Source organism: Oryza glaberrima, chromosome 11 (genome assembly GCF_000147395.1).
Source record: "Oryza glaberrima chromosome 11, OglaRS2, whole genome shotgun sequence".
Lineage (NCBI taxonomy): Eukaryota > Viridiplantae > Streptophyta > Magnoliopsida > Poales > Poaceae > Oryza > Oryza glaberrima.
The window spans coordinates 5,119,241-5,129,550 of NC_068336.1; the positions used below are offsets into that span (position 1 = coordinate 5,119,241).

Sequence of the window (10,310 nt, forward strand, 5' to 3'; positions counted from 1 at the left end):
AAGAGTTGGCCTGGATATATAGTCACAATTTTTTTTTTTTGCAGGTGATACTTAAAAGGAAGAGAATAGACAGTAGCATGCAGCTAGCATGTATACTCCCTTCGTAAAAAAAAAAATCACCCATTATAGCACTAGGTTAATTTTTTTTTTTACGGAGAAAATAGCTAGCTTTGGCATTGGCAGAAACAACGTGTCGTGCGGCCTGAGGCGGACGGCTCGTCTCAGCTCAGCGCACCGCACGTGAGGTGTAATGATGGATGGACATCGTTAACTACGGCCGAGTTTAGTTTCAAATATTTTCTTTAAACTTTCAACTTTTCCATCGCATCAAAACTTTCCTACACAAAAACTTTCAACTTTTTCATCACATCGTTCCAATTTTAACCAAACTTTTAATTTTGGCGGCGTGAACTAAACACACTCTACATTGTCCCTCCGACGGGATACAGTTTTTCTGTATTGGTTACTGTAATTTCCGTTGTAAAGCACGGCCCCATTGCTAGTTACAGCAAATATACAAATATACAGTGTTGCGACTCATTGTCCAAAAGCAAATATAGATTCTTCTGTTATTACAATGACTAGACAAACTTGTAACCTGAATAATGATCCCCTCCTCATCCATATTAAGCCTTGTTCAGAGGGATTGGAGGGGTTCGAGGATAAATAATTCCACACCTCAATATATGTCAATAAATCCCCTCCAAATCTAACAGCAGAGCTATATCATCACCATTGTCTTCATCATAAAATAGAGTCGTCATTCAGAATCTTTGTAAGATTTGCATTCCTTCCATGATCAAAATATATGAAATCTGACTCTAGCAGGCCTTTATCTTTATCTTTACTAAGACTGCACGAAGCAGAACCAAACACATCAATAGCAGCATCAACATCATAAACTTCAATGGCGTCATCAACATCATCCTCAAAAAGATATCCAGATGGTGGGTGCAAAATTGTACTTGCATTGCCCTCACAAGTGGTGCAAAGACCTGTTCATAAAGCCAAAACAAAGACATCAACATACATGCCAATGGCAATAATGGTTGCTACAATTTGTGTACTACTTGACGAAAAATAAATTAGGAGCACCACAACTTAGAGTTCAGTGACTCACCAAAACATGTGCTATCTTGAACAGGGCAGCAGATGGGCTTCGAGTTTGATTCATTAAATCGACCAGGTTGTGAGTCCCAGAATTGAGCAAAGAAGAGTGTGCGCTTAGGGTTTGGTGTTGTGGTTGCCTCACGATTTAGTTTGAGCACAGTGCCATGGGTGCTTGCCAAGAAGTTAGCATGGTAGCATCTCCAGTAGTGGGATTGAGGTTCCTCCACTCCACATATGAGGTCAAGCTTATATCTTGGTTCCTGCAATAACAAACAAGGGTAGACGAAGTCTTAGCACACTGGAAGAAAGCAAATGCAGCAATCAAACAAAAATAAAAAAACGTTTATACTCTAAATTTACCCAAGGATGCTGTCTGGAGTATGTGACTAGCAATTCTTCCAGCTTGCTGCGAACAAACCTTTGCCGGTTCACATAGTCTGACCTTCTCCTCGATAATGCTGCTAAAGCTTGTGTATCAAATGGAGGCAGTCTTTTTCTGCCAATCATCGTGGTTAGCTGCTCTTGGATCATCGCGTTAAGCTGCTCCCAATCAGCGTTGGAGATTACACAGCCGGAGCCATCACTAATGGATCTCAGCAAGTGCCGCAGGCGATCAAGGTTCTCGCCGCAGAGGGACATGAGGAATGACCCAAGCATGGTGTGCTGCGGGTGCTCTGAAGCCTTGGCTGCAGCAGAGTAGGGGTTCTTGTTCGTCATCACCGTCTGCTGTAGCTTGTCAGTGAGGTCACACTGCCTGGACCAAAGGTACTCCACGGCCTCATGCTTGGAGAGCGAGCAGCCAGTGGTGGTGGTGGTGATGGCACGGAGTAGGGCGACAAGGCCGTTGAGGGAACGGGATGCAATGCGAGACATGGCTCGGGTGTCAGAGATATCCTGCGGCAACTCAACCTCACAATCGCCGCCACCGCCTTCCTTTGAATACAGGGGAGGGTATGCGGCGTCGTACCAGAGGGTGTTGATGATGATGTTTGATACGGGATCCAAGGGGCCGAAGCATTGTCCAGACATGAGGATTGCGCGGAGGAGGCGTCCGCGGCGCATGGAGTCATCGGATACGGGCAGGGGCAGCACGGCAAGTGCCCTGATGTAGAAGCAATGGATGGTGTCGAGGAGGCACATGTTCAGGGACAATATGTGCTCACATGGCGGGGAGGCATCATAGTTCACATGTCCATGTTCTTCACAACCACCAAGCACTTTCGCTACGCATTTTGATAGCTTTGTCTCTACGGCTGCGCTATCTATCGTAAGATCCGAGATGTATAGGAGTTTCTGAAATTGAACATGATTTGGTGAGATTCCAGCAAAACGGTCGGGGGCGGCTTGAGCACAAGACTCGCCATTTGGGCAGCACAAGAAGTCCATGTTGGGCGGGGGCCATTGGAATGCGTTGAGGAGCAGGTCCTTGATGGACTGGACGTCATGGGTGGTGAACAGGTCCGACCCCTGAAGCTTGTGGACGATAGGGGAGAGTAGATGAGAGGGGTACTGCGCGGTCATGGTGCGCGCCAGGTCGTCGGGCGCGGGGTGGCCTGCTTTGAGCGCGGCGATCCGGAGGGCGTTCTTCATCTTGCCACCGTCGGGGAGGAGGGGGGATGGCGGGAGTGGGAGATGGCGGTCATGGTGGACCAGCTTGATGGCGAGGAGGAGGTCGTAGGAGGCGAGGTAGAGGTAGCGCCTGGCCTGGTCGCCGATGAGGTAGCGGAAATAGACCTTCATGAAGGCGATGAGGCCGTTGAGAGAGGTGGATGAGATGAACCCCCACCACTCGCTGTAGCTCCTGCGGGTCCTCTTCCGGGGGAGCGGCGGCGGGTGGTCTTGGAGTTGGAGGGGCGGTGATCCGGAGAGGTGGGCGATGGCGTTGAGGATGATGTTGCTGACGGGGTCGGCGAGGCCGAAGCAGTGTCCGACCTCGCCGAGGCAGTCGACGAGCTCCGGGATCTCGTCCAAGGGCAGCCGCCGCGCCGCCTCGTCGTACAGCTTCTGTATGGACCGGAGGATTTCGTTGGCCGGAGGGTGCCATCGCTTCTCCTCCTCCCCGTGGTAACAGGTGAATCTGCCGAAGCGGGGGCCATCGGAGGAGGAGGCGCCGCTCCGACTCGCTGCTCTCTTCCCTGGATTTTTTGGGGATTGTACGCCGGATCTGAGCCCCCGGCTTGCTGTTGATTTGTGAATTTTTCGCCGCTTCATATCTTCTACTGCTACGCCTACCGCCGCCGCAACCTGCCCGACCTCCTCTCTCCCTTATGCGCGGACGCGGATACCTATCCTCGTAGGAATCGGATACGGTGTACCTGGAACCAATGCCCAGCCCACTTAACTCGCTGGGCTGGATTACCCAACACCAAACGGACACGGTCCCTTTCCTTCCATCCTAGTAGTAGAAGTAATTAGCAATAAGCCCACCTGTCAGTTCCTCGACTTTTACGTCGTGTTTTTTTACTCTAAATTATACAAAACCGTGCAATTTAGATCCCACAGCAATATAGATGCCTGCTTTTAATGATGTAGCATCCTAGTCAGCAAAATAAAAATAAAAATATTATGTGGGGCCCTATGTAAGTGACAAGAAAAGACATAGGGCCCACGCCCTCTTCTTTCTTCTCTTTTCTTCCCCAGCCTCGGTGTTAGCCACGCAAGGGGAGGCGGCCGACGGGAGAGGTGGCCGGCAAGTCTGAGAAGGTAGGGGAGAGGCGGCCGGCAAGCCAGCGAGCCGAAGCTCGTCGGCAAGGAGATCATCCCTTGCGACGCCCATGTTTGCCACCGCCGCCTAGTTCGGACCGGGGACACGGGTGAAAGACTGAGAACCGATGAGAGGGTAAGAGGGGGTCGGGCCCCTCAGGAGCGATTGAAGATGGAAGGGATTTAAACAGGTTCGGGCCGCTATGGGAGCGTAACACCCTACTTCTGTATGTGGTTGATTTGAGTGGAAGAATACTGTTGGGGAGGTATGTCATGAGGGTCTTCAGCCAACCTGCCGAAACCACCTAGGCCGTCAAAACAACGGCCAAGTTCATTGGCCCAAGCCCTTGGGTGAAGAATACAGACTTATGAAGTAATGGGCCAAGAATACAGAATTGCCACGACCCAATAAGCTCAAAATTCACTGATGAGGAGATAAGGAGGCCACCAGCCGAAAATAGGCTGGATTGGGCCAGCCCATGTTCGGCCGAACCCTCACCTGTGTCGTTGGATGCAGGGTTTGGCGTGGACGTCCAGGATTGCATCCCAATGATGGTTGGAGGGCATTTCCAACCATTCCAACTGCCACAACCGTTATTGGCAGCTATAAAAGGACCTCCCATCCTCACTTCTTCCACACACTCAAGCAAGGAGCTTCTCATATTCTCTCAAGTTTAGTATACTCTCTAGAGTATAGTGGAATAGAAATACAATAGAGTCCAATCCTCGGGGTCTTCGGAAGAGTTCGGATATGGCTCTACTAGCTTTTCCTTCATTTGTAAGACTTGTAATATTTATAGAATATTCTTCTCAATATATTTACAGTATTTTACTGCACTCTGATCATTCGAGTACTGGCTTTCCGATATATTATTCGAGATATAATTGTCTAGCTAGCTTACTCGGGAGATGCGACTGTGTGGGTATAATATTCATCTATATGATTGCTCTATGTCATGACGATGATTGTAGAGTAGTATTTGGTAGCATAAGCGAGGTGCTTAGGCTATTGAATATCATTATTTGGGGTTATATGCTACGGGACAGTAGAGGTGGGCCGCTGATGGTGACAGCTCAGTACGGGTATTCCTCCATGTTAGTATATAATCCTAAGTTACTTTCCTGGGGAGGGTACTCCTCCGTATTTAGCACTGGTTGTATGGCCATGATGGGTTGTCGTAAGGAACTCGGCAACCAGGAGTGGTCTCTCGAAACACCAGGGGGGATCGTAAGGGGGGTATTGGCTATATAATTATATAGAAAATAATATTGACCAAAGTTGTATGTATGTATATTAGAAGTATAGGAAATGATTCTTTTCTTATTCTTTTCCACTTATCCTAGAATTAGTATGTATGAGAATAGTGAGTGCTTCTGCTTTATGTCACTCTACCCTTGAATTAAATTAACCCCTGCTTAGTCTTTGATTACTACAAGTAACATATAAATAAATATTAGCTTGGTTCTCTCTTTTATAATCTTCCCATGTGATTAAACAAATACGATAATGTCAGTGATGTGGGTGTTGGTATTTCTTAACGTCATTACTAGAAATATAATTCCCAGCAATGGCGCAAAAATACTCCTGGTATATTATGGTTACAGAGTTCATCCGCAAGCGCACGGATATACCATTGTAGCATTTCACCCGAGAGTATTCCAAGGGTATCGTATTTTATCCCGTGGGAAGATCATGTAGAGAGAACTTGACTAATAATTTATATATTACTTGTGATAATCATATCCTGAGTAGGGGTTAAGATAATCTAAGGGTAGAGTGACACACAAGCAGTAGCTACTCATTCTCATACTAAATTATCTAAGCTAAGTGGAAAGAAAAGAGAAAGAAAATATATTCCTATACTTCTAATATATATAGTATACATACATTCTAGTTATCTGAAATACTAGCTAATACCCTCTATCCGATGCCCTCCTAGTACTTCGAGAAGCCACTCCTAACTGCCGAGTTCCTTACGACAGCCCGTCATGACCATACAACCGGGGCTAAATACGGAAGAGTACTGTCAGGGTTATGGATACCACATACCTAATAGTAATCGACTAAGCTCGACGGCCCCACCACATACCATTTCTTATACGGAAACAAACCTCCTATATAGAAGGAGTTCCGGATAAGGAAGAACGAATAGAGTTCTATATGGAAACGACAAGGACTACTCCGATTGTATCTATATTGGTCTCCCTAGTTTTACTTGGACAAGGGGGCACCTACGGGTATAAATACAGGCCCCCTAGGAGGAGAGGGGACACACCCACCATATACGCCACAAAGTTGCAAGACATACAGATCAACACAAACCAATACGCCGCCATATGTCGACATCAGAGATTAGCCTAGCCACACCCCATCCGGAGCCTACGGAAGCCGACAAGAGGGATCTAGCGTCATCTCTGATCTCGACGAGTTCGCACTTGAGGAGGAAGACTTTCTTGTCGTCGACTACGAGTTAGTTATCTAGCCGCTAAGTCGACGATAGTTAGATAGGTTATCCCAAATATTGTATTTGTGTGATCCAGATGAATAAAGAGCAACACCGACTTCGGCCAACAGGATGTAGGGCTATTACCTGTCAGATAAGGGGCCCAATCCTGTATAAAAACCTTGTCTTCATCTCTTTTACCTCAATCTCGCATATACCCTGGTACCAACGATCCCCATACAATCCAAATACCGTAGTCGTGACTATCAAACATCGACAAGTACCCTACACAGGAAATTAACTTAGGACTATATACACGCGCGGAGGAATACCCGTACTGAGCTGTCACCATCAGCGGCCCACCTCTCATCCGCAGCATATAAATCCAAATAATGATATCCCGTAATTTAGACACCACGTCTAAACTACCAGATACTACTCTAATATCATCGTCATGACATAGAGTAATTGCTTAAGCAAACATTATACCCGCACCAAAGCATCTCCCAGATAAGCTAGCAGTATATTCAGTATAACATGAACATAATGTAAAGTAGGCATTCATATACTCGGAAAGTATTTCAATACCATAAATGTATATAGAAGAGTATTCTAAATAAAGTACAAAGCTTACAAAAGAGAAAAGGAAAGCTACTAGAGCCATACCCGAACTCTTCCGAAGACTTTCGGACTCCCGATTTGTACTCTATTCCTATTCCACTAGCTTAAGAACACTAAACTAACTTGAGAGAATATGAGAGAGCTCTTGCTTGAGGTGTGTGTTGAAGTGAAGAGAGCGAGGGGTTTATATAGCCTCCCAATGACGGTTGTGACGGTTGGAATGGTCGGAAATACCCTCCAACCGTCATTGGGAGCTAATCCACACCGTCCAGCCGCAACCCTGCATCCAACGGCGCCAAGGGGGGTTCGGCCGAACCAGGGGCCGGCCCAACTAGCCCAAATTTTGGCTGGCAGCCTACTCCATTAATTTCTTCCGTAGACTTGTGAATTTTGGCCCAATTGATCGTGTCAATTCTGAGTTCCTGGCCCATTCATACATAATTCTGATTCTCGACATCGTTCGATTGATTTATCGTCTGAGTTGATGTCGATTCTCCTTCACTTTATGGTTATTCTCTACAAAAGGTTAGTGAACCTAATACTAGTGGAATATTATTATTCTAACATGTATATGCATTACAAGCATAACTAGTTCTCCTCTATTTTTGCAATATTGACAGTCAAAACTGATCGATAACGACTGTCAACCGCAATTAATTTTAATTCTCTATTCTCACAGCCATCCATGTCACCTTAAATTAATCTAGCCACTGGATTTGCAGCAGACGTCCAAGATCGTCATCATTGATTGCCCATCCAAATTGCTGACGTGCACTGAAGAGTCCAATCTGTTTGCATATTCCTTCCATCCTAATTGGGCCAATGCATTTGAGCCCATTCTGTTTTCTTCCTTTAATTGCACCATTTAGAGGAAAATTTGCCTATAATGACAATTTGCTACAGTACACTCAAAATTCATATAATTTGCTGGTAGACATCATAAAAATGTGTCACGGCTAAATATAATTAAAAATTGATAATTTGTTAGAGGACACTTTCGACTCAATTGGAGAGAGAAATTCTTTGAAAAGATGAGAATGCCCTTAGGGTTAAAAGCTTTTGAGCTGAGAATAGAGTGAAGATGGAATATGATGTTTGCTAGTGATGTTCTTGGGTGAAGGCAAATTTAGAGTTGCATAATTTCTAAATTTTTACTTTAATGCCATGTTTGAAGCATGTGGTCCCAGGGGCATTCTCCTATTTCTTGAGATTTTATCTCTCCAATTGATCCGAAAGTGTCCTCTAGCGAATTACCAGGTTTTTAGGATGTCTTTCAGTCATGACTCATGACACGTTTTTTCGATGTCTATCAGCAAATTACATAAATTTTGAGTGTTCTGTAGGAAAATTTGCCTATAATTTTTGGAAACCGTAGAGCCTCTTAATCTTCAGAAAAAAAATGGAAACCGTCGAACCTCTGCATATTCCGATAACCACCCAAACATCCCGTACTTAAAAGAAAGCGAGCAATCAAAGAGAGCATGTGATTTTTGCTTTCCATTCTCATTCATTGGGTGTCATCTGGAAATCCCATCTCTGGTGTCCATCATCGATGTTCATAGCAAGGCTTCAGTATGTCCTACTGCAGTTTCAGTTCGATGTTATCGCCACTGGAGCTGCTTGAAGAACTACTGGCATCACCGGTAAGCTAGATTCACTGTTGTTTATCATTATTATTGTCATCTTTATTCTTATAGCCATAGGATTTGTTTAGACATATTTTATCCATTGTTCCTTCTATAGTGGTAGCTAATGATGACTACATCGGCCTCTCTACGTTTTTTTTTTCTTTCAAGTTTGCGTATCTGTGTCCTCGTTATATTTTTTAAGAATCTTACATCATTTATCCTGCCCTGTAGGTTAGTACCATAATCCAATTGACTAACACAAGCAGAATGTACAACTTACTACTATCGAAGTATCATCAAGAATTACTGTTGAAATGCACACATTCAGTTGCAAGTCTACAACATCATCCGTTTCATGATGAATTGCATTGGGTAAGCTATTTTTTTTCTTAAAGTTGAGTAACATATCTCCATAATGCATTATAAGAATATTGAGGGCATACATTTTGTTTTATTTTATTTCATTAATATAATAATTCTGAGATTTCTCTAAGTAATGTCTCTGTTTTACAAACTTCACTCCATGCATGGCCAATCTTAGTTTACTATTTTCCTCTCCTTTCTTAGTATGCATGAGCAGGGCTGATAGAACCCAAATTTCAGAAACTTCGGTCCAGAATTTTGAACCCTGCATTAGTACAAATTCGACACTTATTGCGCATTCAGATATTCCACAACAACGCGCGGAGTATCATCTACTCCCTCTGTTTCACAATATAAGACATTCTAGCATTTCCCACATTCATATTGATGTTAATGAATCTAGACATATATATTAATCTAAATTTATTAACATCAATATGAATATGAGAAATGTTAGAATGACTTACATTGTGAAACGGGGGAAGTAGTATGTATTAGAGACGACTATTACAATGTAAATTTGTTCCATGCCTCAGGCGACTATAAATTTACAGCTAGGTAAGCTCAAAACTGATATTATCTGCAATATCACCTCCCCCCCCCCCCCCCAACACCCCATCCACATGTTTTGTCTCGTAAAACAGTCTAAAGTTCCAAACAACGTGGTTAAGTATTTATTTGTGTTTTCTCGGATTTTGAAGTCACTACATTTAAATGGTGCATCCATAGAGCAAATGCTTTCAGGGATTATATGATGTTTGCAATTACTCTACTGTAATATTGGACTTTATCAGGTGCACGAGGGATACTAGGCATCTGCTTAGAGCATCTCCAACAACCTCTCCAATTTGCTCTCCAAGTTAAATTTTGGCTATTCTACCTAAAAAAACATGCTCCAACAGCCTCTCCAACTCACTGGCCAAGCTATTTGGCTGGACAAACCCTCCTCCTCACTCACTAAATTTGGCTAGTCTATTTGGCTGGCCATTAGTGGGCCCCACACTGCCAATCTCCTCCATCCCCCTCTCTCTCCCCCCCTCTCTCGTATCCGTCGTCTCTCTCCCATCGACACCGGCGCACTGCTACGGAGGCGGCGAGCTCGAGCATGACCGCCCTGCCACTCGCCACAGCCCACTACAGCCATCGGCCTGCGCTCGCCACAGCCGCCGCCCCGCCTCCGCCCGCCCCGCCGCGGCCTTCACTCGCCGCCGCCCACCGCCTCCGCTCGTCGAAGGCCGCGTCGGCCTTCGCTCACTGCAGCCGTCACCCTGCCGCTCGTTGAGCCGCCGCCCGTCGCCCCGCCGCTCGCCTCCGCTCGCCCCGCCGCGGCCTTCGCTCGCTACAGCCCGCTGCCTCCGCTCGTCGAAGGCCGCGCCGACCTTCGCTCGCCGTAGTCGTCGCCCCGCCTTCGCCCGCCCTGCCACCGGTCGTCGCCCCGCCG

At 45.6% G+C, this 10,310-nt stretch overlaps 1 protein-coding gene across 1 annotated transcript; it reads right to left on the minus strand.

Moving 5' to 3' along the window:
- Positions 1-378: 378 nt before the first annotated feature.
- On the minus strand, positions 379-3,387 carry LOC127755273 (uncharacterized). Its single transcript, XM_052280932.1, has 3 exons — positions 1,471-3,387; positions 1,121-1,370; positions 379-995 (listed from the first exon to the last, which is right to left on the minus strand). Exons 1-3 carry the CDS (start codon positions 3,319-3,321, stop codon positions 745-747), a joined length of 2,352 nt encoding a protein of 783 aa, XP_052136892.1. The 5' UTR covers positions 3,322-3,387; the 3' UTR covers positions 379-744.
- Between the last annotated feature and the right edge of the window lie 6,923 nt (positions 3,388-10,310).